The following is a 26,914-nucleotide window of genomic DNA, read 5'->3' on the forward strand; positions in this document are numbered from 1 at the left end:
ACCACAGGCACCAGGTCACTGGGGGAAAAGTAGGGGCGACGGGCAAACACCCAGGAGGAAAAACAGCCCTTTGCCTTAATGATAGTTTGTCATGTCATATTTTGCTACGGTTGCGAAATAGCGGCCAACTAACCATTCATTTGCATTGCTTTAATCCATATTTTGAATACCAGGCAGTGTCTTAAACACCACCAAGTTTAACCCCCACGCTCTCACTGGGTTCTAAAACACACTCCACACAAAACGCTCACTCTGCTCCTGAGGGGCCCCTCCACGCAGGTACAGCAGTGTCTGATGTTGTGGTGACAGCAGTGGGCACTCTGATCTGTTTTGGTCCTCTTCCAGCACATTGCTCTTCCCCATACACACAAGCTGAAGGCAGCCGGGCTAATGAGCTGCTGGAGCTGTCCCAGCAGCAGGACCCCCCTCTCCATCCCTGCAACCACCACCCTACCTCCGGAACAGAGCAGCCGCCTGCCCTAAATCCACCTCTCGGAGTGCCCACGCTGTGCCATCCCCAGCACGCTGCGGGGCTCCCCCTGCTGCCCGCAAACCCCCTCTGCAGACTGGAACGGGGAGCGGGGGTTGGTTCCGAAAGGGCTGAGCGGAGGCGGCGCGGGGCTGAGGCCGGTCGCAGCTCATCGCAACTCTCCGTCCGTGGCCACGCCCCCTACCGCGTGGCCCCGCCCCCCGCCCCGCCCCGCCGCCGCGGGCAGCCCGGCAGTGTGGCGAGGCGGGCGGGCAGCAGCGCTGTGCTCCGCTGGGCTCCGCGCTCCGCCATGCCGCCGGCCCGCCGCCTCCTCCTGCTCTTCCTCCTCCTCCTGCTGCCACTGCACCGTCGCTGGGCGCTGGCCGCCGCAGGTACGGGGCTGGAGGGCTCGGGGTCAGCGGGGAGAAGTTGTCTTTTGGGGAGGGGGGAGGGACGGACCTTTGGATGTGCTGGCAAAAGTTCGCTGCCGTTTGGCTGGCTCAGCGCTGCGGCTTCGTGGCCGCGGGTTTCGGTTCGTGTTTCCTGTTGGAGCGCTTTGGGGTGGGGGGCATCGGACCCACATAGCTGCACCCCGAGAAGGGAGCGGGGCGGCCGCGGGTTCCTGCGCTCCTACCAGACGATTCTGTTTTCTTCTGTTATTCCGTCGTCTTATTCCATTTCATCCTGCTTTTTCCTCGCCATCCACAAAAACCAAACCGGTCCCGTCTCTGTCCATGACACGGTGGGCTGTCGCGTCCCCCCGGGTCAGACAGGCAGTCCTTCGGGCAGGGTTTGATGTTGCCTTCTTTCCAACCCGGCTGTTGATGGCCGGGGAGCTCAGAGATCTTTTTTTCTATTTTTTTTTTTAATTATTTTTTAAATTATTATTGTTTTCTATTTTTTCCGCTATGGCTTTTCAAAGTTTCCTGTGCACAACCCAATCTTGTGATTGAGATGCACTTGAAATAAATGCTGCCCTTCCGTCGGCAGTCCCTGCGCAGACAACAAACAGGCATTGCTCCTGCTGCCCTCTCTCGTTAGCACTCCTCTGATCCAGCTCAGCCTTCACTATATTTATATACACGAATGTGTGTGTGTATATACATATATATATTTCTATATATACATTCCCCCCTCCCTATAACTCACCAACATCTTCTGAGGTTGGTGGCTCCAGGAGGCTGTCACTGTATAGGATCTATGAGGTTGCAGTCTCTATTCAATCTTGGGAGGAGAGGGGCTGAGAGCGTGCCGCAAGCCTGGGTCTGTCCCATGTGCAGGGCTTGGAAGAGAGGAGGCTGGGAGGGAAGAGCAGGTTGAGCCTGCCCGGGTGAGCAGTCTTGGGGGCATGCTGTAGGGATACAAGTGCATTGTCGGGTTTTGGATGGGATGGATATTGCAGATGGTGATGCTGGGATGGGTGCTGGTGGTCCTCTGGGTATGGCTTTTCTGTGCTGGCACCTGGAGAACGTACTGGGGGATGCAGCTGGTGGTGTGTGTATCGTCCCTGCTGTTCCTAAGAACTGCAATTCCTGCATTGGCACCGTGGGCAGGTGATGGCGGGCTGCCCGAGGACCTCTGCTCAGGTCCGGGCCTGGAGTGCAGAAGGAGGTTTTGCAGTGTTGTCTCCTTGTCCCTTGGCTTTTCCATTATATTCCCTTGGCTTTTCCATTACAGAGGCTCCTTCCCTTCACCCCATCCCTTTGGGTTTGCAGTTTGAGAGCCAAATTCCTGTCCTTGCTCAGTGCCTGCCGCCTCCATGGGGACACTCAAATTGCTCGTGGGGTCCTTTGGATCCCATCGGCCCTGGTCTCTGCTTTGCCTCCCTGTGGTTTGCTGTCATTTGCCTTGTGCAAGGCACTTTGCTTGTGAGCCAGCTGACAGCCCCTGCACTACAGGCACTGGGCAGGGTGCATCCTGAGGTGCCGTGTGGGATCCTCCCCCCAAACCAGAGCACCCATACAGCACCATGGGAGTGGGGAGCCAGTGGCATCAGGGTGACATCAAGCTGGAAAAACAAAGTGTGAGCTGCAGCAGGGATGCATCAGTGCTGCAAAATGCACAGCATGCAGGGAGAGCCCCCAAAAAGTTGCTCCGGTGTCGCACCCGGCGAGAGAAGCTGAAGGCAGCTGCCTCCCACGTCGAAATCTCTCCTGAAGGGCGCTTAGCATGGCTCAAACGGGGTCTTTTGCAAGGCGGTTGTATAGCTGCTGTGCACCGGCATCGCACCGCCGAGGTGCTGCCGTGCCTTGCCGTGCCGGGTGGGAGCGAGCCGAGCAGCAGCCCCGCGCTGTGCCGGGCCCTGACTCACGGCGCAGGAATGCGTCGGGCTGGCGGCCCCGGAGCCGCTCCTCGGCTGCGCTCATCCCAACCCCGGGGCTGAGCTGGGGCCGCGGGGGAGTAAGGCCCCCCGGCTGTTGGTTTATGCTTCTTTTAATCTGGGGGCGCCTTTGGGAAGGGCAGCTCCCCGCCTCCCCCTCTTCCATCAGCTCGAGCTCTTCGGGTGCTGGAAACCCCCTTCCCAGAAAGCAGAGCCCTTCCCCGAGCCCGGAGGTGCGGGATTTGGGGCTGCCCCAAACGCTTCCTTGGGATTTGTGCGGATAAAGGGTTGCTGAGGAGGAGGAGCACGAGCAAGGCTTGCCTCCGACGGATGGGGCTGGGATAATCCCCCCGGCATTTGGCAAGTGAATGTTTTGAGCCAGTTAGCTTCTGTTGCGCTTTGCCTGTTTTAAGGGAAAACTGTGATGTTATTTATTTAGTTATTTTCCTGCCCTGGAGATGGAGGACAGAGTTGAGACACTTATTAAAGAGTAATGTACCGAGTTATGCAAGAAGCAGAAGTGCAGCGAGGTAGTGAAAGGACCCAGAAGCTTTCCCCCATCCTCCTGGCGAAAGCAGAGCACTGGGGCAGCAGCTCTGGGAGGTGCTGTGGCTTCTGCTGTGGTGTAAGGAATGGGGACTGCCCCAGTTTTCAGGCTGGGAGGGGAAGGGAAGGGGGCTTGGCTGCCCTCCTGCCTGCAGGCATCCTCCTGATCTCTACCAAACTCTCCTCCATCCGGACATGAAGTCAGTTCATGGCATCTCCTGTGCTAGCAGGGTTCTGCTGGTATGGTCACCCTTCCTCATCCCATTCCCCTTCTTCCCAAGTCCAAAGCTGAGGGATTGTTTCCCTTTGAGAAAGCGTGGAAAATCCCATTTAGTGACATTGAACATGCACTAAATCTGTGCTGGGCTGCCTTTGTAGGGCAGCGACCACCGCGGGAGGAGAGGCAAAGTCCTTGAGGGTTTCCAGTGGGCTTTGGGTAGTGACCTTGGCCTTTATGGATGAAGAGAGCAAACACACCAGTGTTGGGAGCACCCAGGTGGGTGTCCTGGGCTGGGGTGTGCATGCTCCCAGTAGGTGCTGTGGGCGGTGATGAAAGGACTGCATGGCGTGGGAGCTTTCCTAGGGCAGCAGGCGGGAGCCAGCAGCTCCTCGGGACAGGTTTAAAGAGGGGAAGGGCCACGCCTGGGCTGGGCTTGGGTGTTGTGTGGCCTCCAGCCGCGATGCTTTTCCAGGTTTGCTGACGTGAGCATATCCAGCCCACAGCCTCCGTCCCATCTGTAACAGCACAACCCTTCTCTGGGGCCAAGCAGCCCGAGGGTGCTGTGTTCAAAGGGCACAGGGCTTCTCCTTTCCCCATGTGTAACTTGGGAGAAAAATGCATTCAAACATAGTGAAGGAGCAGCAATCCCCTGTGGAGACCTGCTCCTGGATGCTGCCATGGTGCTCCTGTGCTGGAGTATTGCTGGGGAACTTTCTTCTTTTGAACAAAGCAAGCTGGAAAGCTGTTTGTTTTGCTGCATGCACGAAGGATTTCTGAGCACTGAGGGCTGTGCTCAGTGCTGTGAGATGGCCTCAGGACCCAGCACCAGGCTTAGGGTGTCTCAGCTGTGTCCTCCATCTCTCTCTGGGGACCGGATGGCCGTGTTGCAACGTGCACAGAGTCACTTCAGAAACAGCTTAGGGCAGCGGTCACAGTGGATGTATATACAGCAAGGTACAGAGGCGCAGATTTCAGGCCCTAGCATTTATACAACAGCAGAAAAAAACCACGGCTGGCTCAGCCCAAAGCTGGAAAAGCGAGCTCCAAAGCTGGAAGCAGGGCTGGGCTGCTTCTCTCAGAGCGGTGACTAACAGGGGTTTTTCAAACAAACGCTGGGATAAACTGGTTATGCAAAGCGGGGGGAATCGGGCAGGTTTCTCGGAGTCTGCGGCAAAAGCAGCGAGAGCGGGGCGTGCTGGGGCCAGTCCTGCCTGCTGGGGAATCCCACGCGTGGCCACACAGATCCGGGGGCTGGTGGTCGGGCATTGGGAAATGCCAGCGACCCCACAAAATAGACAGAAGATGTATTATTTTTGCAAGCGGGTCACTTGCCCCTGACGCCCACCCTTGGAGCGTCTTATGGGTGATACCCACGGGACTGGCTGCTCTGCTTGTCCCTGCTGGCACAGGGCTTGGGAGTGGGATGGATTTTTGGGGAAGGGCTCAGGCTAGGGAGAGCCTACAGGAGAGAATGCAAAACATATTTCTCTGCCAGGGTCAGATTGCATGCCTAAAAGAGCATGGAACAAAAGGAGTCAGCATCGCACAGATCAGGTCCTACAGCCCAGTTTGGTGCAAGAGGACATTGGGAGGGACCCAGAGAACCCCCAGATGGGCTGCGAGACCAGGGCTCCTGGGAACCAGCAGTGCTGGAGCTGGCAGGGAGATCCTCCAGGTTGCACTGCTTTCGTAGCTCTGCACGTTGCTGAGGGTGGAGGAAGGAAGGGTCCAGCTGTCCCCTCCCCATATCAGTGGGAGGAAAAGGGATCACTACAGCAGCTCCCAACTGAAATCCTATGGAAAAAAACTCACCTAAGCTCCTGCTGGATCCCTACCTCACCAAGGGCTGCTTGCTGTGGGAGCAGGGCAGTGAAAGCACCAATCTTAGCAGGGAAATTGCAACCCCAAATCCTCCACTTTGCTGAAAATGTCAAAATTTTGGCCAAAAAGCTTTAATTTCCATCATGCTTTGCTGCCAGAACTCAGCCTCCTCTAACGCCAGCTCTGGGAACTCACAGAAAGTGCCCTTAGGAAGGATCTAAACCCATGGGGCAAGCAGTGAACCCTTTTGACTGGGGGGGAGGGGGAAGGTGCTCTCCCTTTGCACATACTGAAGGCACGGAGACAACTCCTGGCACTCTCCAGAGCTGTGTGCAACCTGTCAGCTTGGGAACCATCTGCTCAGCCCCCGGGGACCACCGTGTGGGATGGGATGACAGCGGGGAGCCAGTGCTTCAACCCCAACAAATGGGTACAGCATCCTCATGGCCAAGCTCCTATGCCCAAGATAGCAAAAACCGAAACCCAAGTATTTATTTTTCTCTCTGTCTGGCTTGTTTTTGTTGGTGGGTTTTTTTTGTTGTTGTTGTTTTTTGTTTTTGAGGGGGGGAGAATTCTTTTTTTAGCCTCACTTCCTCAAGGAATCCAGATTTTTTGGTGCTGTTTGTGTCTGCAGCCCTCCCCCGCTTCAGCTCCCAAGTAGACGTCTCGCAATTAAGTGCTGCCTGATTAGGAAATTAGCACTGAAGTTTTTATCCAAGCGAGCTGGTCGGCCCGTGAAGGGAGAAGGATCTATTAATATCCTACTGAAAGATGAAATATAAACTGGCAGCATCACACTCGCCACCTACATTGGGGACCACAAACAGCGCGTGGGTGTGAGCATTTTGTTCTGGGAATCTATAGGAAAGCAGCTCACATTCTGCTGCCGTGGGACCACGTGGGGTTGGCTTGTTTATGAATACAGGTGCTGCAATAGCTGTGGCCATTATGCACTGTCATGCGGAGCAGAGAGCTGGTAGGTAGTTTGGGAAAGCTGTGAGCAAGGTGAGGAGCTGAAGGATGGCTTGGGGTCATGGCAGAGGATGTGCGTTGGCTGATAGCCTGTAATTATTGCAAAAGGAAATGGTCCTTTGCTAATGAATGCTAAGTGGCTCCGCAGCAGTGAGCCTCTGTGTGGCCAAGGAAGAGATGGGAGGAAAGGGAAAGATGAGCTTCCTATCGCATGTGTGTGGGGTGGGAGATGCTCTGTGGTGAGGCCGTACTGTGTGCTGGGGTGGGCTTGCTTAGTGCAAAGAAAAAATAGTGCAGAACCGTGAGGTTGGAAAAGCCCTCTCAGCTCACCCAGCCCACCCAAACTGCCCACATCCCTCAGTGCCACGTCTCCACTGCTCTGCATCACCTCCAGAGATGGTGACTCCCCCACCTCCGTGGACAGCCTGTGCCACTGCACCACTGCTCCTTCAGAGGGGAAATGTTTCCTAATATCTTATCTGAACCTCCGTGTCACAACAAATGGAATTGAGGAGGCATTTGTGGGAACTGTGTGGTCTCGAGGCTGTGGGATGAAGAGCATCTTCATCCTCTTCTCAGAAAGGTGATCAGAACGAGACCTGGGATCTGGGAAAGCAAAACATGCATTCCTCCAGCTTATTCTGGAGAAAACGCATGCAGAGAGATGGCATTGCTTCTAGCTCAAAATATATGTATAAATCTATTTTGGGGCTGCTGAGAATGCGGCTGCCCCTCGTGATGCTTCGCAGCTGAGATCACTCCTGGCTGCACTGACCCGTGCTGGAGGTTTTGGTCGCAGCCCGGTGGTGAGCTCACACTCCTTGTTTGTGCAGGCAGGGAGGAAAAAGCTCAATAATCTAGGATGGAAAAGTTAAACAAAGCAATGGAGAAGCACTGGTGAAGAGAAAACTTTTGTGTTTTGTTTTGGTCTAAGTCTTCACCCATGGCTGCTGTGCTGCCCACTTTGGGCAGGAGCTGCATTTCCATGCTCTTGAGGTAGAATGAGAAACCCAGAGTGTTTCTGACAGAATATCAGTGAAAGCTGGGTAGGGTTGTTCTTCTCTTTAGAAGGAGGAATTAGGCCTTGTTTGTGGAATAACTGAATTCCTCCAGTGCTGACTTAGAAAGAAATGCAGTCAGTTTGCAGTGGCATTTGGGGAGAGGTGTGAGAGGTGGGGATGCAGAGCTTGGAAAGCCAGTTGTCATCTTTGGGGCGCTGGAGTGTCCCCAAATGGGCCACCATCCTGTATGTGGCACTTCTGGAGCAACCATTGTCCCAAATGCTAGCACTGGGGTGCAGACCCTTATGTGGAGGGGACTTATACCATCCATGGGCCCTCACCAGGAGGGAGATGCAGGGCACCAAGTGGCTTTGGATGCCGAGCATCCCCTGGAGCATTCTGGTGTTCATTAATCAAAGTGCCTCCGGCTCCCCTTTCAAGCTGTAATAACCAGAGCTGAGAGAGTCAATCCATATCTATTTAAAGCACTTCGATAAATAAAGATACTAAATAAAATCACGGCGGCCCTACACTCTCTCCCTGCTCCTAGGGATGTTTTTTTTCCCCTCCCGACGTTCTTCTGGATGCATCTTTAAGAGCAGGGATGGCCGCGGTCGGTCCCTTCCGTGTGCCCAGCACCAACCTATGGCGTGGGGTGTCTGCAGGGGGAGAGCTGGGGTGTGCGGAGCCCTGATGGGGAGGGCACTGCGTAGGAGTGTGGGAGCACCCAGAGGAGGAGCAGGGAGGCGAGGAGCCGGCTCTGCCACCTGCATGACGCTCGTGGGAGCCGCGGGCTGTTAGCTCTCTCGTTTTCCCTTCCCAAAGACGAGAGCAGAGGAGCGCTGGGGGAAGGATACAACCCGAAAGCCCCCGGCGGTTTGTTTTGAGGACAGCGTGTTTGCTTTCACAGCGTGCCGGAGGGGATTGCGCTGCTACTGTCAGCAAATAAATAAAATAAGAGCTTTGTTTGAAACGAAGCTCTTTCTTCTGCCGGCTAATTAGGCGAGCTGGTACCTGCAGTGGCACTACCCGGCACCAACCGCACTGTTTGGGGCGTCGGCGGTTTCTGAGCTCCGTCAGCCCCTCGCCGTTTGCTTTAAATCCCTCTCTCCTGGCAATATGCGCAACCCTCGGGGCTTGGGGGGAGGCGGCACGGCCCGCTTCGCGTGGATGCGGCTGGGCTTCCCGTGCGGCCGTGCCGTCGGGGCGCGGAGCGCGAAGCGGGGGGTCCTTCTTTCCCCCTCTCCCCCCTCCCTCCCGTCCCAGAGCTGTCGCAGGAGCAGCCCCCATCCCGCATTCCTCGAGATAAGGATCCTGTCTGGCGCCGGGGTTTCAAATGCTCTCCTGATTATCAGCAGGCGCCGGGGGAGCCCCGGGCACAGATAAAGAGGGGCGGAAGAGAGAGGAGCTCCTGCAGCCCGGTCCTGCTTCTCCCCTGCCCCACCGCGCCGGGGGAAACCAAGAACGTTGAAAGGGTGTTGGTTTTTCTTCATTCTTCTTCTATTTATTTTTTTTCTTTCGTTTTTATTATGATTTTCTCCTCCTGACCGGCTTTACCAGAACGTCCAGCTCCGGCAGCTCCAGCCGCAGCTGTAATGAAAGGCAGCGGAGGGGCACGGCCCCCAGCCCCGGGGCCCTTGCTCTGCGTTCTGCATCCAAACCCTGGGGAGGGCAGGACCAGAAGGGTTTGAGCTCATCTCTTGGCAGTTGTTTCCCCCCTCCTCCTTGCCTGTTTGTCTGGAAGAAGCACAGAGCATGGAGGTTGTCACCTCTGCTCCATGCACAGGCATCTGGAACTTTGCGAGTCTTGGCATTGCATCTGACCCCTTGTGCTTTGCACATTTGACACTGTATGTCCCCTTCTCCATTGCAAATTTGGTATTGCATGTGACCCCTTGTGCACTATGCATCTTGGCATTGCGTGTCCCCTTATGTGTTGCATATCTTGGCATTGCGTGTCACCCCTTTCATCTTGGCACTGTACATCTCCCCATGCATTGCATACCATACCAGAGCATTGCATGTCATCCTGTGCATTGCACCGACTGATGTGGCGTGCTCCCCACCAGCCTTTGCATTGCGCATCTTTAGAACTGAGAGGCAGAGGAAGACACCCTGGTGTGCATGGTGCTGATGGCTGGAATGCTGCTGCAGCCAAGAGGCATTTCCCTGCAGCACTGATGCTAGCTCTGGGGCAGCTGCTGGCCTCCTGCTCCTCTCCTAGGCACCAAGGGAACAGGGCTGGGTGGGACCTCATCACTGGGTGCCCTACAGCACATCGGTGTGATTGCTCCCAGGTTCCCTGCATCACTTAGTTGATGCTTTTCCTTGGGGTGAGTGCAAAAAAGAAATGACCGCCACCACAAAAATAAATAAGTAAGTAGAGGTGTTTCTTGTTTTTAGAGCAGAGAGAGAAAGCGAGGGGGGGAAGGTGGAGAGACAATCGTTTTTTATGGCTTCCTAGAACTGCCGGGATGTGGGCAGGACGGCAGCAGGAGCAGATAGCTGGGTGATGGGCTGCCAGCTCCCATCTCACTCTTTCAGGCCGTAAATACAGAGGCACCACTTGGGGAAGTGGGAAGCAGAGAGCTCGTTAAGCTGTCGGCTCTTGCACAGCCGGGTCGTAAATGGGGCTCTGGACTGGGGTATGGGCACCACGCCTCATGGGGCTGTGGAGTCCCATTCACCGGAGTCCCATTGGCACAGAGAGCAGCACGACAGCATGAGTTTGGTGCACCTCAGCGACGGCCTTCATGTTGGTAACCCCCAAAGCGGTTGTGGAGGGAGGGAGGAAAAGGATGAGGAATGGAAGGTGCCAAGGCCCTGTGGGACCATCTGGCCCTTCCGTGGGATTGTGTCTGCGGGTTTTGTCCAGTCCTGCCCCAGAGTCCGCAATACCCTCCCTGCTTCCTTTGGAGAGATGATTTCATTGTGTATGGAGGCACTGACTTGAACCCTTCCTAAATGTAGGAGTTTTGGTACAATGGAGGTAGGGAAGAAACAGATTGAGTCATTGCATTGTTCTTTTTAATCAGCTTTGCCTTCCATTAACTTCCTCCCACCCCCAAAGCCGCACTGAAGCACTTGCTAAGAGAAGTGGGGAAGCTAGTGCTGGGCTCCAAGATGTGGGGCTGTTCGGGCTGCAGCTGGGGAATGAATGGGCTCTTCCCATTAATTGCCCCTGGGTGCCCTGCTGCATGGCCTGGGTGAAAAGGGTTGGGAACAGAGGGTAGGAAACAGAAATAAGAGAATAGCCCCAGCTCTGTGTGTTCTGCAGTGCTCGGGGCATCCTGCACCGGGGCGTTCTGCAATGCTTGGGGTGCCCTGCAGTGCTTACAGCTGCACTATGGGGCATCTCTCAATACTCCACGTGTCCTACAGTGCTCAGGGCATCCCGTATTGGGACATCTTCCAATGCTCAGCGTGACCTGCAATACCAAAACCTCACAGTGGGGCATCTTGTAACACTCAGGGCATCCTGCAATGCTCAATGTCCTGCTGTGCTCAGGACGTCCTGCACCTGGGCATCATGCAGTGCTTGAGACACCTTGCAGTGCAGTTGCCTCCAGGAGTGCCCTTTTGGGGTAGGGAGGCAGGGCTGGGCATGGTGCTGGTTGGAAGCATGTGTGCAGGTACCACGCTGGGCTTGGTGTGCAGGGCAGTCAGGCCAGATGTTTCCCAGATGTTATACTCACTTCCTGTCTGGCTCCTCCACGTTCGGCTTTTTATGTACTTGTTTGTTTTGGACTACAAACAAAATAAAAAGGGTTTTTATAACCCCACTCCCAGGAGGCTGCGAGTTCAGGATGTAATCTGCAGGCTATTCACTATTGTCTGGCTGCGTCTCCCTGCCCCCTGTGCTGTCCCTGGGCACGCATTGCTTTGTTACGGTGACTTTTTCCCACATGACGTCTTCTCTCAAGGGATGTTTTCCTTCTTGCCCCCCTCTGGTGCTCAGGGTGGGAATATATCCCGGCTGCTTTGGGCTGGAGGTGGGAGGAGGAGGAAATCTCATGGTTTTTTGGCTCGATGTCAGTGATCTCCATGGGCTGTGCTGCTGCTGAGGACAGGAAACTTGTTGCACTGATGGTACCTGTCCCAGTGGCTCTGGAGGGGCAGAACCTGTGCACATGTGGGTATTCCTGGTCTCACTTCATTTTTTCTCTCTGCCTCTGTGGGGTGAAGCCCCTTTTCCTCTTTTCCTCTCTTAATTACCTGTTAAATAATTTAAGTATTTAGGACGAAAGGGCTGCAATTACCCATTAATTTGCATTAGTAATTTATGTATCAGGCTGGATGGACAAGCTGCTGCCATAATGGGTCCCTTCAGCCAGCAGGAGCTTTCCTGGAACGGGAGCGGTGCTTCCCACCACCTGCACTGTTTATAGAGAGCGCCCCAAGAACCGAACCTCAAAGCCTGGCAGGCGTTAAATGGCACAGGAGGCTTGGAGCTCCTAAGGAGTGACGTGTTTGCTGTTTGTCTGCTGTGCAGGACTTTTTGTGCAATTAGCTGCTGGGGTCCAGTGCAATTCCTGAACTGTAGCATTGGGCAGCACTGCATGGTGCATGGGTGGGGTTAGGCAGGCCCAGGTTAGACCCGTGGGGCTTTCTGAGGGTAAGGGTTTCTGAGGCTAAGTCCCTCAGCCGAGGCGGCCTGGGGACGTTGGGTGGCCAGAGCTTATCCCCAAGGCTGCAGTAAAGCTGCTTGGAGTGGGGGGTCGTGGGCATCTACTTATGCTTTGTGTCTGCAGCATCCCCCTGCAGTGCATTGCAGCAGCAGCACCTAACCTCCATCCCCTCAATCATTCCATCCATTCCATCCCTGTGTTCCAGCTCTGACTCCACGCTCCCAATTAGCACCAAGCAGGGCCATTTGTGAGCACATTGCTGGGATCCCACCACTGCTGGCACCCCATGCCCAGTGCCCAGGTTGATGATTTATTGGTGCTGACAGCAAGTTGGAGCCAGGTGCCACGAGGTGCCTGCAGTCACCTGCAGCAGTGCCATACTTAGAGCAATTAGCAGAAGTCATAGAATCATTAAGGCTGGAAAAGATCACTAAGGTCATCTAGTCCAGCCATCAGCACATCACCACCGTGATGGAAATGCTCCTGCATGGAGACTGAGAGCAGAAGGGGGTAAGGTCAGGGGGTACAGTACTTCAAGTTTGGTTTTCCTCCTTTTTTCATGCACAGAGCGTTTCTCTCAGGCCCCTTTGGGGTCACCTCTGTCGGAGGCTACGGGAGCTGGGAGCAGGTTGGGTCACAGTGGAGGGCAGGACAAAGGGAGGAAAGGGGAATGCGGCACTGTGGGAACGGGGAGAAGAAAAGGTGGAAGGGCAGCGAGGGCTGGCTTTGTGCAGAAAGCTTCCACTCGTGAGTCAGGGATGAGAAAACAGTCAAAAGGTGGAAATTGGCAGCGGTGAGAAAGGAAGAAAAGGGCTGCACTGGCTCTGGGTCCCGTGGCTCTGAACACCCCAGTGGTTTTGTCCCAAATGTCAATAGCTTTTTCCTTGCCAACATCAGGGATTATTTCATTTTTTTTTTTCTTCAATCTTTTTCTATCCCCGTCTCTCCCTCCCCCTTTTTCCCTTCTGTTTGTCCTGTATTATCACAGCCAAATGAGAAGGGAGGGAAAGGGCAGAGAAAGAACAGCAGCGCAATATTCCCATCCTCCACGTATGCTTTTCTTGATCGTAGCAACAAATCTGAAAGATTAAGGGCAACTTTAAAGACCATTTAATAAAGTGCTCTTCGCCAGCCACCGCTGCGATGCTGCTCCTCTGGGTGAATTTCTAGTTAATTTGGGACACTCAACTTAGCCTTTTTTTCCCTTTCTTTTTAGCATCAGATGTTTTCCCACGAGTAGACTGGCATAGAGAGAGCAGCCTTCCAGGACACTTCTGTGGCTTCCCAGGGTTTTGGGGAGGGCTCATGCCATCCCCCTTTCCCATCTGGGTGTCAGGATTCTCCATACCTGTGGAATGGACATTGGTCTCCCCCAGGAGGAACACCCCATCCTGAGTTTTGCCGTTGGCGTTGAGAAACTGCTCTCCCAAAAAGGAGACTCACATGCGTGTAGTTCTAAGGAGGGATTTGGAAAATGATCGGACAAGGGGGAATGGTTTTAAACTAAGGGGAGATTTAGGTTAGATATGAGGAGGAAGTTTTTCACACAGAGGGTGGTGACACATTGGAACAGGTTGCCCAAGGAGGTTGTGGATGCCCCATCCATGGAGGCATTCAAGATCAGGCTCATGTGGCTCTGGACAGCCTGGTCTGGTGGATGGCGACCCTGCACATAGCATGGGGCTGAAAACAGATGGTCATTGTGGTCCTTTTCAACCCAGGCCATTCTATGATTCTGTGATTTCTTCCTGTGCCGATTTAGCGCAACTTGAATGACGGTTTATGATTCTTTTGGGACAACGGTGGCAGTAAGTCCCTGTTTGCTCCCTGTTTTCTTTCCCCCTCCCTCTTTTCTTGCAGAATTTATTGTTCTTTTCCCACCAGGAGCGCGGTGCGTGCCATCCGTGTGAACACACGGCGCGTTGCCGCATTGTCTGCTGCTGGCGTTCTTCCTTTTAGGAGCCAAAGCAAATAAATGAAGTCCGCGTAGTTATTATATCCATTAAAAATAGCGCCGCGGCTCGGTAAACAGAACAAGCGATACAAGGGGAACGCAACAATGGAATTAAAATAGCACAAAGAGTGGTGCCTGGGCCCGTAATGAGAACCAGAGCTAGATGGAATCTTGCGATAGTTTTCAAACATCATCACTTCCCTGAAGGAAATGCATAAAGCAGCACAAAGGCACCGAGCACAATAGCATATAACGGGGATTTGCTCCATAATTCCTCCTCCTGTTCTCCTTTGCTTGGGTAGAGTGGGGCAGAGAGAGGCACGTGTCTGTCTAGTGAGAAATGAGCCGGTCTGGGCCGTGGGGGACCTCCTTGGCACGCTCCTCCTGCGATTATCACGATCAGAAAGATAAACAGAAAGAAGTGTGGCGGCTCTGTAAATGCTTGGGCTCAGTGTGCTGTGAGCACGACTGTGCTGCCTGCTCCCAGCTTGGGGCACTGCTTTTGCCATCTGGATGCCTGCAGACCCTCAATGGGGGCTGCAGCAGCACAGGATGATGCCCTGCACCAAGATGTGGCCGAGGGATTTTGCAACAAGAAAGAGTGGTTTAGGGTTGGAGAAATGTGGAGTTTTTTTGCATGCAAAACACCCCAGCTCCTCCGTCCCACCCATTTCTCAGCACACACTTTGCTTTCAATGTTTTCCCTTCCACTCCCAGTGCCTGTGTAATAAAGGTGCACAGTGCGGGCGTCCGTCTGCAGGCTTTTAATTTTGCTGGGAGAGGAATCTGCTTATTTTCTCGAAGGGTATAATTAGGGTTGGCTGGGAGCACCCCCTCATTACTGCGCGCTCTCTAATTACAACATTTGCCTGCTGTGGGGAGCCGGATGGTCTAGGGAGCCAACAAGATATCCCTGCCACCCTGTCCCCTGTCCTGGGGCTGTGGCCACAGTGAAGAGCTGGGAGCATGGAGGTGATGGAGTCACTTGGAGGTGTTCCAGAGCCAGGGAGATATGGCACTGGCTCAGTGGGCAGGTGGGATTGGGCTGGGTGTGCTGAGAGGGTTTTTCTAACTTTGTGATTCTGTGATTCAATCCCAATGAGGAAAAGGTTAATGTGCTGTACTGATGAGTTAACGAGCTTGGAGCTTTGCATCAGCAGATTGCAAGCTCAGGAAGGCAGCGCGTCCCTCGTGGGACATGGTGGCAGCTTGCTGTGTCCCCTGGCTCTCTTGCCTGCACTCATGCTGGTTTGCATCAGCCCCAGTGGGGATTTGGTGCTCAGCGTAGGCTGAGGCATCTGCAGCCATGGTCCTTGGGTTTTGTCCTTGGGGCATCCTGGGGGATGGAGCAGCTGCTTATGTGCAGTGGGAGGGTGATGCCTTGGGGCCCCCCAATGTTCCTATCAACCAGGCACCTGATTCTCTGGCACTTAATTCCTGCACCATGTCCCTGCCTCCTATGGGCACCCCTCAGGGTGAGGGGCACTGGGCTTTGCTGCCACTAATGCTCCTGTAATCTGACAAATATTTGCAAGGATAACAGTTGAAGGAGGGAGGATTTTAGCACTGTTCTGTGGAGGTGTGCTGGAGCTGGGCAAGTGATTTCTGATCTCCCCATGCCCTGTGCTGTGCACTTGGGGTAATAGGGAGGGCGCTGAAGTAGAGTGCCGCAGCTCACTGAGCAGGATGCTGCTGCTGCCCTGGCCATCGATCTTATCTCCAGCTGACAGCGCTGGCTGCAAACATCTGCAGGGGACTCCCTGGGGAGCAGATGCTGCAGATAATCCGGCTCAAACCCATGGGATTAAAATGTGCCATGAGGGGATCGGGGAGAGGAGGCTGGAGAGGAGTTGTTGCCCATTCCCCTCCTCCCTTTCCATCTCACTGCTCTTACTGCACTTGGCATCAAGGTTTGGGTCTTTTCCTCTCCTGCCCCAAACCGCTCTTGGTTCTTCAGTGTGACTGGAGTACTGCAGGTGCTCAAATCTGCCAGTGGGTACCAGTTTCTGGAATCCTTTCAAGCCAATATCCCTTTGGGAAATACCACATGACGCCCTCATTCTGCTTTCACCCACTAAGACTGGATCAGCAACAAGTGCCTGCGTCCTCATCCTCAGGTGGGAACCCCTGCAGACGTCTGCCAGAGGGATTGTGATTACAGCCAGTGGAGAGCACTCTAAAATATTTATTAGTTTGTCGCTGCTGGGAGTTTTATGGCTTGTCTGGTTGCAGTGTTGTAAATCCCTGCCATGCGAACTGCCTCTTTGCAGGTCTTTGGGGCCATTGGAGCATAAATGGTGTGCTTCTGAGAGGGAGAAAGCATCAGGACAAGTGGAGAAATCAGCCTCCCTTGTTTGTTCCTGGTGCGAAATAGGGAGCAACCCCATTACGGCCACAGAGAGCCCACTATCATCAGAGAACCATTGGAATGGACTGTGCCACGTGGTGGTGGGGTCCTCATCCCAGGGGGTGTCTAAGGGATGTGTGGATATGATGCTGAGGGACGTGGTTTGGTGATGGCAGCATCACTGTGGTGGTCTGGGGAGGATGCGCTGTGTGCAACCCCAGCCACCCAGCCCTGCACACATGCTGCAGGATGGCAGAGAGGTTTCACACCAGCCCTTGAGTTAAGTGTTGTTGGCTGCCTCTTTTGCCAGCTTGCTGGATTATCTTCTGCCAGTTCCCTTTGCCAGGAAATTTAGGTTTATGGCATCAAGGCAGTTAAAAATGCAACAGCTCCGTGGATGCAAAACTGAGCTTTAAAAAAAAAAAAGAGAGAGGTGATTTTTTTTTTTTTGCTGCTTTAGTGTTGTGCTCACGTTGCCCTGTGTCCCATGCAAGATGGGGCACTGAGAAAATCACAGCCCATAAATGGACTCGGGGAAGAAATAGCCAGAGAAGTGGGGGAGAGCCAGAGCGAGAGGAATTAGCCCGGAGTTTAATTCATTGTTTCCAAAAGAGCAGTTAATGGATTATGACAAATGTCCTACTGCTCTCCCCAGTGCTGTGTTAAATGGAAATGGAAAGTCAATTTTCCTAAATGGATTTTAAACGACTAACCTCGTGTGTTGGTTGGGTTGGTTTTTTGTTTTTTTTTTGTTGTTGTTGTTGTTTTTTTCACTCGCTGATTTTTGCTTGTGAGGCAGCTTGGCCATCCCGTTTCCTTGGCGTGTTGGGTTTTTCTCCTCCTCCCTCTCTCACACCTCATCCGGCTTCCCAGGTCCTCTGCGCCTCCTCCTCTCTGGCGTTGCTCTGGGCTGGTGCTGGTTGTTAGCACATGGCGGTGCGTGGCATCAAGGATCACAGCCATGGGACACGGACTAGCGGTGGGACCGGGTAGGTGGGAGCTGATGGCCACTCACTGTCATTGCAGGGCTGGAGTACAGCGAGGTGCTGCCCGACTCCTTCCCATCAGCGCCGGCAGAGACACTGCCCCACTTCTTGCGGGAGCCGCAGGATGCCTACATCGTCAAGAACAAGCCCGTGGAGCTGGTCTGTAGGGCCAACCCTGCCACACAGATCTACTTCAAGTGCAACGGGGAGTGGGTAAACCAGAACGATCATGTCACCACTGAGAGCCTAGATGAGGTCACAGGTGAGCACATCCTTTGCCCATCCCCTTTATTTTTTCCAAGCGTTTCTCCACCACATTTATGCTATAGCATAGCAGGCCAACATGGAGATCTTCCCAGTCTTTGCTCCTTTCCAGGTTTCTTTCTCCCATTATGTGTCCACGCTGTAGGTTATTCTCTTCCAAGTGGTCTCTTCCTAATTAATTTTGTCATTCCCAGGTGGCTGCAGCCTCCTGAAGCCACTTTGATGTGTTTTCCACCTCCTCACTCCGTGCATAACTTTTCTTCCATTCCATACCACAAGTGAAAGAGGAGCTGTCCCTCCAAGCTAACTGCCTATGAATGAGATGGGCCCCAGCACATACTTTAGCTGTACCCCATAGAGAAGCAATGTATTCACCAGTTGAGTCTTGGAACAGGTCTTCCAACCCCCAGCTACAGGAAGAGCTCTGAGGAGTTGGCCAGCTTGTTGGAGAGGTGATAAATAGCCAGGCCATGGGATGGGAGGGCTCATGTTTGCTTGGCTGTGTGCTGTCAGTGGGGTCCCATTGACCAAGATGAGAGATGGCCTATGGAGAAAAGTTGATGGAAAACGAGCCCCCATGAAACTTCCATTCTAGAAAGTGTGGTGGAAGCCCAACAGCATATTCGGAAATGGGAATAATCCCACAACTTGCTATTGCACCGTTTGATAATTCTGTGGGGCTTCCTTATCAGTTTATTAACCCCATCCCTTGCAAGATAAAAACCAAACAAGAAGGGTTTCACAAACTGGCAGGAAACATGACTAGAGGCAGGAGAGGAGGGATCAAAGAGCTTGGAGGGGTTTCTTTTAGTGAAATGGGGTTGTGAGGCAAATAAAGCTGGGTCACGTGCACAATTACCCTTTGGCAGGTTGCAGCATCAATGCGTCTAATGCTTCTGGGAAGGAAATGCTTTCCTACAAAATGCCTCATCAACACGTAGGCAATCCTCATTGCCACTGGGTATGGTAAAGGCCGGCAGCTTAGTCAGACTCACAGAAGGATTAGATATGTAATGTTTAGATATTTAATGGGTAATGAAAACTGATAGGGTGCGAAGAAAGCTGAGCTCTCCTGTGCCTCGGAAGACAAATCTGAAACAGAGGGAAGAAAAAGGTGTTCTAGATGTTTCAGTGAGTCCCTCAGCATCTTCCTCATCTTCCCTGGCTATTCACCATATGTCAGCCAGCTCCATCCCTCGTCACGGAGGCAGATCCCATTCCATCCCAGTGTGGGGCTTGCTCTCACCATGTTGAGTTTCATGAGCCTCTCTGTGCTTCCAGTTCCGGCTCGATAAAGCCGTGCTGCACTGCTCCACCTTTAGAAGGACGATTGAAAGCACACAGGAAGGCTGGTTTATTTAATTAGGAGCAGAGCTATCAGCGGGGATATTGAACAAGCATGGGCTGGCAAAAACCTGGGGCTTGCTACCTTCTCTCCATCCACCCTCCCATCATGGGGAGGTGCCTCTAAGGGCGCTGCAAGCCCCACAGGACCACAAGGATGTTGAGGTTGAGGGTGTGAGGGCAAGCTGCTCCAGGGCAAACTGGTGCCCACCAGTGACTGAGGGGCTGCTTCTTTATAGCATCCAACTGGGTAAAGGCAAAGATGCAGTTGCTAAGGGGAAGAGCATGGGTGAACAAAGCTGGAGCATCCAGCCTTGAGATGGCAGAAGGCTTTCAATGCAGTGTGAGCTTGCCCATTTTTTATAGGGAAATTTTTCTAGGGGCTCATTTGCCATTGGCTTTTCTCCATGGTGTAGCTCTGGGCCAGCACGTGAGCAGTTTTGGGGAGGAAACCACGCACATCCTTCATGCAGACTTCAAAGATTATATTGCTGCTCTCACTGCAAACCTGGCAATGACTACAGCGTGGAGGTGATGTCGTGCATGTAAAAAATATTCAGGCTTGGAAATATCTGCTTTGGAGCTGGAACCAAAACAAGTTGTTAAGATCTGCTTGTGCAGTGCCTGCTGTTGTTGAGGGATGCTGCTGCAAGGGGCAAAGAGGGAGGTGGCCACGATGCAATGGACAAGTGCTGCCAGGTGTCCATAACACTCAGGTGCCCTCAGTTAAAAACCTAGAATAGATACTTCTAAAGAAAATGAACCTTTAAGATGATGTGTCTAGCTCTGTAGAGCTCTGACTGCATTGGATGCAAAGCATCTCATGTGGAAGAAAGCAAAAATAGGCCAAGTCGGAGAGGATCATTCAGCCAGATGAATAGGGACCGTCCATAAAAGCAGCCATGTCTTGCTGCATGCAAGTCAGTTAAATAGGCACTCTGTGGTTAGTAAGCTTATCCTACACTCTTGGACGGAGAGCATCTTTGCTCTCTGTGCTTACAGAGCGGCAGCAGAGCTCCTCACCACATGTTCCACCCCACCTGGCTGGGGCTTGCAGACAAGATGAGAGGTTTCAGGACATCCCTTTGGAGATCGGTTTCTTCTGAGAGCAGACCTCCAAAGGTCAGTTTTTCAGAAGCACTTGGCACAAGTGCCTTTTGTTCCTTGCTTTTTTTTTTTTTTTTTCCCTTGCTGGCAAAACAAGCAATATTTCCTTGTTTGTCAGCGATGCCACAGGAAGACAGCAGGAGACAGTAATTGCTCCTCGCAGTGCTAGGAGCAGGCTCACAGAATTACAGCTGGCTCTGTGTGGTGGAGGTGAACTCGGGCCCCTTTTATAAATAGCAGCTCTGAGTTTTATCCGGGGACATAGATGTGGTGGGCAAGCAGCAGAGCAGTCAGGAAGGGACAGAAGGTTTGAAACAAATGGAGCGTGGAGTGTTGTAGTGTGTACTTCTCCTCTTGTCCCATTCTCCTCTCCCATTGGCAGTGGCCCCATCACCATTTGCTGATAAGCATCAAACTCTTGTTGAAACCTCAGCATCCTCAGATGTGGGTTTTCCAGCTCCCTGCAGACCGTGTCCTGGCTGTTTGGTGTCACCTGTGTCATCATTGCATCCATTCTGCAGCCTTGAAGGACGTTGCATTGTGGAAGCCACCACAGCCCATGGGATCCCTACAGCCCCATCCTCCAGCCCAAACCCCGCATCCACATCCTTTCCTCCTGGCTGATGCCATCTGTCTGTCCCTTACAGGGCTGCTGGTGCGGGAGGTGCAGATCGAGGTGTCCCGACAGCAGGTGGAGGAGCTCTTTGGCTTGGAGGATTATTGGTGCCAGTGTGTGGCCTGGAGCTCCGCGGGCACCACGAAGAGCCGCAGGGCGTACGTCCGCATTGCATGTGAGTGCTCAGTGCACATGGTGCATTGTTCCCTTTTGAGATCACCGGTGGCTTTTTGAGTTTAAGTAAATGCCTCCCACACCTTCTTTTCCTCTTTTGGCACTATAAGGAGTTTCCAAGTGGTTCAAACCATTGATTTACAAATTGCAAAGCCCCTGAGGTTGCTACCCTGCGAGGGTGGCCAACACAGGCCTGGCTGCAAGGCGCTGCTCTCAGCTCATGGCACAGCTCCATGTGTGGGCACCATGCTTACCTGCTGTGGCACCAGCTGGGTTAATGCCTCAGCACTCAGCAGCCTGCTCAGCTCTTCCCAGTGCTTTATTATCCTTAATAACCCAATGGTTAGCACCTTGTGCTTTTTCCTGAATCAGCGGCTCCACGTCCCTGGAGTCCCTGCTGTCATATGTCACTTCTCTAAGCTGCTGTTTGTGGGTGTCAGCCTGATTAAGGATGAGTTAATCAGGCTGTTACCCGGCTGAATTTGCTCTCTTAGCAAATGAGATGGCAAAGCTATGGGAGAATGGCCAGGCTTCCCAAGTAGTAAACAGATTTTGCTATTAGAGGGCTAATAATCCCACGTCATCCAAAATGGAGGTGAATCAGCTGCATTGCTGACGTCCCCAAAGGATTTGGACTCAGCAAAGAAAATGTTGCCCACTGAAGGGCTGGCTGCCGAGGAGACCCTTTTGTCCCCAGGAGGGACAAGCTCTCAGAAGTTTGGTGTTCCTTGCAGAGGAGCGGTCATAGAATCATAGAACTTGGGTTGGAAGGAACCTTAACCCCCACCCAGCTCCAATCCTCCTGCTATGGGCTGGGTGCCACCCACCAGATCAGGCTGCCCAGGGCCCCATCCAACCTGGCTTTGAATGATGAAATGAAGAAGATCATTTTAAGACATCTACTCTCCCATCCCCAGCATCCTGTGACCTGAGATCTCTGGTCTTGACAGTTTGTGCCATCCCATAAATCAGCATCATTCTCTAATATTATCCATGCAGTTCCTGCTAATGAGCTGTTAGAACTTCATTCCCTCCCAGTTTCTCCACACCTGGTTGTTTGGATCAAAGCCTGCGCGGCACTGCCCAGCATCTCCATGCCACGTACAGCTGGAAATATGAGTGCCCTTGCAGTGAGGATTGCATCATGGGCCTCATGCACAGCGTGGCCTGTATTTAGGGTATTCTGACAGCCAGTGTTGATAAGGCATGGGTTCACTGTGCTGTGCTTTGCCACAGCATGTGTTCCCTGCAAAGGCACGGGGTGGGCAGCTCCTGGATTCACAGTGCTCCAGCTTTTGAGGGCTGGGTGCTGGAGCAGAGGGTTGCAGCACCACCTAGCGATGCATGGGTGCTTCTGCTCCTTCTGTGGAGCAGCATCCTGCCACGTCCCTGTAGCCCTGAAATGTGGGAAATCACCCTCATTCTCCCAAGACACACAGAATCATAAGATCATTAAAGTTGGGATAGATCACAAAGGCGATCTCATCCAACCATATGCCTACTGTATTTTGCTCTACATTTCCCTGTGTGTGTGTGTGTGTGTGTGTGCTGAGGTTATGCTCTCCCTCTCCAAGGTTTGATGGGGTGCCCGGTTTCTGCAGCAAGCTGCTAACCACTGTCTTTCCCCCTCCAGACCTGCGGAAAAATTTTGACCAGGAGCCACTGGGCAAGGAAGTGCCACTGGAGCAGGAGGTGCTGCTGCAGTGCCGGCCACCTGAGGGGGTGCCACAGGCAGAGGTAAGTGGGTACAGGGTTCCCAGAACCCAGCCAGCCCTGAAGCAGCCCTAAAAATGCCATGAGACGGAGTACGTCATGGCAGATGCCCACCAAGCCTTTAGACCCTGGGAGCATTGGTGATGGTCGCAACATCCCAACCTTGGTGATGTTTGTCCTTGCTGGTGCCCACACCCAATGATGGTATCAGCTCACACCCATCCCAAACGACCTCATTAAGCATGGCCCAGAAACTAATGGGCAGCCCTGCAATTTCGTGCTGCACCCCGCTTTGCCACTCAGGGGTGAAGCAACAGTGCTGGGGTGTCCAGATGTCTTGCTTGGCTCTTGTGCCCCACTGGCATGGAGAGATTTCAGCAAGCATTCAGGTGGTTGTGTCTTGGCTTAACTTTGTGTTCTTTAAAGACTGTCCTAGGGGGGAGCATGTGGGATGGGTGTTTCCACTAAAACCTGTGTTATATTCTACCTGCCTGAGTTCCCCTTTGGCTTAACCAACATCTTGCCCCACGTCCTTACCTCCTCCCACCCTTTCTCTTGCCAGGTGGAGTGGCTAAGGAATGAGGATGTCATTGATCCCACCCAGGACACCAACTTTCTCATCACCATCGATCACAACCTCATCATCAAGCAGGCCAGGCTCTTGGACACTGCTAATTACACGTGCATGGCCAAGAACATTGTAGCCAAACGCCGGAGCACCACAGCTGCTGTCATTGTCTACGGTACTGGTTCTTGCTTTTGGGAAAGGGTTGTGTCTGTGAGCAGAGGGGACTGTGGAACCTTCTTGGAAGTGGTAGGAGGGAACTGCACTGGGCATTGCATTAAGTTGGGCAATGACCAAGGCCTGCAGAACTGGTACGTCTACCAGGTCATTAGAAGATGTTATTAAGATGTTCCTATGTGTGGGTATCTGCAAGCATTCCCAGTTGCAAGTGGGCTCATCTGAGCTTTCACTGCCAAAATGGGCTCTCGTTACTGCATTGCTCTGGCTTTGCGCATCACATGTTCCCCTGGCTGTCTCCTCCTGCAGTGAATGGTGGCTGGTCCACCTGGTCCGAGTGGTCTCCTTGCAACAACCGCTGTGGCCGGGGCTGGCAGAAGCGCACCCGGACGTGCACCAACCCTGCCCCACTCAATGGCGGCTCCTTCTGCGATGGGCAGCCCTTCCAGAAAATAACCTGCACCACGCTCTGCCCAGGTAAGGGGGTCACAAACCTGCTGTCCTTCCCCAGCTGGATGCTCCTTTCACACTCCTCATGGAGATGCCAGCGGGGTTGGGGTTTGCATCTCTGCGGAGGTCACCCTTCGATGGGTGCAGGCACCTTCCTGCTGTCAGGAGTCGTGTCTCCAGCAGTGTGTCTGTGTTTGGTGGCCTGCAGTGGACGGCGCATGGACGGAGTGGAGCAAGTGGTCAGCATGCAGCACTGAGTGCACCCACTGGCGCAGCCGCGAGTGCTCTGCACCAGCTCCACGCAACGGTGGCAAGGATTGCAGCGGTGGGCTGCTCGACTCCAAGAACTGCACCGACGGGCTCTGCCTGCACAGTGAGTGTGCTGCACTGAAAGAAATGCTGTCCTAGAGCTAGCTGTCAGCTGGTGCTAAGGTTTGGGGGATTTCTGGTAGCTGACACGGGATCTAGCTGTCCCACAATGTGCTAGGTTGATGGTCCTGTGCTGAAATAATGCTGGTTGTTAGCAGTGGAGGTGATCCACTTGGTTTCCTTAGCTCCACTGTGAAAATGTCAGTGCTCAGCAAGAGCTCTGGAGCAGTAGCAGCTAGCATCCACGTTTATAGGGAAAAAGCAGCAGTAGTGATGTGTGCTGCACTCTAAGCTGGCTCACTGAAGACTAATGCTGCCACCTACTGTTGTGTGACACCAATTTCCCCTTTCTCAGCTCCGATAGCCTCCTGCTCCAGCATTAGATCAGGGGTTTGGGACATGTGTCCCAGGACAGTGGAAATTTGGCTGTGGGAATGATGAAGGCATGGTGGCAGCAGAGCCACCTGCAGAGCTCCCCTGTGTCCCCACATCCTGCCCGGCTTGCCTGCCTTTTGTGTCATTCCACCCCCATCATGCCATCTTCACCTTTTGTTTTCTAACTTTGTTTTTCCTAACAGATAAAAGAGTTCTAAGCGAACCCAAAAGCCACCGTAAGTGCTCATTTCATGGCCATTTGATTTCTTCTGCACTGCATCGCTTTGGTTTTACCCGTGACAGGGCTCTGCATTGTCTGCTAGGGAAGGACAGGGTGGGAAGAGGAAACAACTAAAACTTGCCTCAAAATGCTCCTATGTGCATTAAATCACGTGCTGTGCTTGAGAAGCTACCATGATGACTTTGCTTTCTTGCTCTGCTCGGGTCCCCCTTTTGCTGCTGGCTGCATGCAGTTCTTGAGTAGAGTATGATGCACCTGGTGTCACTCCACCAAAGATGCTCCAAGCATCATCACCCTAACCAAGGACACCATTCCTCGAGCTGGGAGCCCCAGAGTTATTTTTTTAATATCAACTCATCCCAAGTTTGACACTGGTGGGTGTATCTTTCCTTCTGGCCCACAGCTTCCCTGTTCATCCCTCTCCTTTCTGGGCAGATTTCTTCCTCTGTCCCCTATCCAAGATATACCAAGTATTTAAAGATCCTGTGGTGGGGTAAGAGGTGGTGGGGATGCTGAGGGCTGTCTGTATAGGTGTCATGACACTTGCTTTTTCCAGGTGAATTAGCTTGGGTACATATATATGGTGTGCACATAGGTATTATGTTCACTCTTCAGGGCTATCTGTTAGGATAGTAGGGTTGATGACTTTGAGCTGAAGCTGAATAAACCTAATGTTTCAACCATGATTTCTCTCCTCCCTCCCAGTGCTGGAGGCCACGGGTGATGTAGCCCTGTATGCTGGACTGGTGGTGGCCATTTTCGTCTTCATTGTCATCCTCATGGCTGTGGGGGTGGTGGTGTACCGGAGGAGGTGCCGGGACTTTGACACCGACATCACAGACTCATCAGCTGCCCTGACTGGAGGCTTCCACCCAGTCAACTTCAAGACTGCCCGGCATGGTGAGAGATTATATCAGAACATCATAGAACGGTTTGGGTTGGAAGGTGCCTCAAAGCCCAACCAGCCCCACCCCTGCCATGGGCTGATTGCCCCCCACCAGATCAGGGCCCCATCCATGGCCTTGGACACCTCCAGGGATGGCACACCCATTGCTACTCTGGGCAGCAGTGCCAGCTCCTTACCACCTTCTGAGTTAAAAAGTTTAATCCCCAAGCTGAAGCCAAGGTTGAATCTGGCTGCAGCTCATAAAAATGTGAAGAGTAGGATCCTGGGGAACTTCCAGCCTGGTTTTAGGGGAACTTGCTGATATACAAAAGCCAAGGGCTCTGTGTTGGTGCGTGCAGCTGTAGCCCTGCGCTGTGCTCACTGACCATGTGCTGGTTGAGGAGGGATTTTCACGAGCATCCCCCAGCTAAGAAGCAGTTCTCCATTTTCACTGTTTTTTCCCACAGACAACCCCCAGTTACTGCACCCCTCCATGCAGCCGGACCTGACAGCCAACGCAGGAGTGTACCGGGGCCCCATGTACTCCCTGCAGGACTCTTCTGACAAGATCCCCATGACCAACTCCCCCTTGCTCGACCCGCTCCCCAACCTCAAGATCAAGGTCTACAGCTCCTCCACCACCTCCTCTTCGCCGGGGCTGCACAATGGGACAGATTTGCTGGGGGGAATCCCTGCTGCCGGCACCTTCCCAGGGGACAGTGGCAGCCAATTTGTGAACGTGCGGAGCAAAGCCCAGCAGGGCTCCCAGCACCTCCTTAGTCTGCCTCAGGAACATGGCACCAGTGCCAGTGGGACTTTCAGCTACCTGGGGGGAAGGCTAACCATCCCCGGCACTGGTAAGCCCCAAGGTGGGGAAGAGCGTGCCTTGGGTGTAAGATAAGCAAGGGATTGTTCCCTCATTTGGGGCCTAATGCTGTGTGTGCTGCACTAGGGGTGAGCCTGCTGGTACCACATGGAGCCATCCCGCAGGGAAAGTTCTACGAGATGTACCTGGTCATCAACAAGGCAGAGAGCAGCCTGTAAGTCACACTGCCCTCCCTCTGCCCTCGTCACTTGCTGTGGGTCTCCCTGTCCAACCGGTGTCCCCTGTCCCCAGCTTGCCCTCCGAGGGCACACAGACGGTGCTGAGCCCGGTGGTGACCTGCGGACCCACCGGCCTGCTGCTGTGCCGCCCTGTTGTCCTCACCATTCCTCACTGTGCGGATGTCAGCTCTTCGGACTGGATCTTCCAGCTAAAAACACAGTCTCATCAGGGGAACTGGGAGGTAAGGTGTGAGCCCAGCCCTGCGGCCAGCCAAGACCCCGAGTGCTGTGGAACACAACATCCCCCAAGCAAAAGGCTGACCCT

The 26,914-nt window shown here is 53.4% G+C and overlaps 1 protein-coding gene across 2 annotated transcripts in view; it reads left to right on the forward strand.

The window, feature by feature from the left end:
* Positions 1-712: 712 nt before the first annotated feature.
* UNC5B (unc-5 netrin receptor B) overlaps positions 713-26,914 on the forward strand; it is a 30,894-nt gene continuing 4,692 nt past the window's right edge. Inside the window, exons 1-12 of one of the 2 annotated variants that reach the window (XM_052677346.1) lie at positions 713-861; positions 17,305-17,526; positions 20,627-20,770; positions 22,403-22,506; positions 23,045-23,225; positions 23,534-23,701; positions 23,883-24,047; positions 24,622-24,654; positions 25,365-25,559; positions 26,013-26,402; positions 26,498-26,585; positions 26,663-26,831. In XM_052677346.1, the coding sequence (XP_052533306.1) occupies positions 780-861; positions 17,305-17,526; positions 20,627-20,770; positions 22,403-22,506; positions 23,045-23,225; positions 23,534-23,701; positions 23,883-24,047; positions 24,622-24,654; positions 25,365-25,559; positions 26,013-26,402; positions 26,498-26,585; positions 26,663-26,831 (1,941 nt within the window). In that variant the 5' untranslated portion in view covers positions 713-779. The remainder of the gene's footprint in view (positions 862-17,304; positions 17,527-20,626; positions 20,771-22,402; positions 22,507-23,044; positions 23,226-23,533; positions 23,702-23,882; positions 24,048-24,621; positions 24,655-25,364; positions 25,560-26,012; positions 26,403-26,497; positions 26,586-26,662; positions 26,832-26,914) is intronic. The other variant, XM_052677347.1, reaches the window with a different exon arrangement.

Source organism: Tympanuchus pallidicinctus, unplaced genomic scaffold, assembly GCF_026119805.1.
Source record: "Tympanuchus pallidicinctus isolate F22 unplaced genomic scaffold, pur_lepc_1.0 scaffold16, whole genome shotgun sequence".
In the NCBI taxonomy this organism is placed as follows: domain Eukaryota; kingdom Metazoa; phylum Chordata; class Aves; order Galliformes; family Phasianidae; genus Tympanuchus; species Tympanuchus pallidicinctus.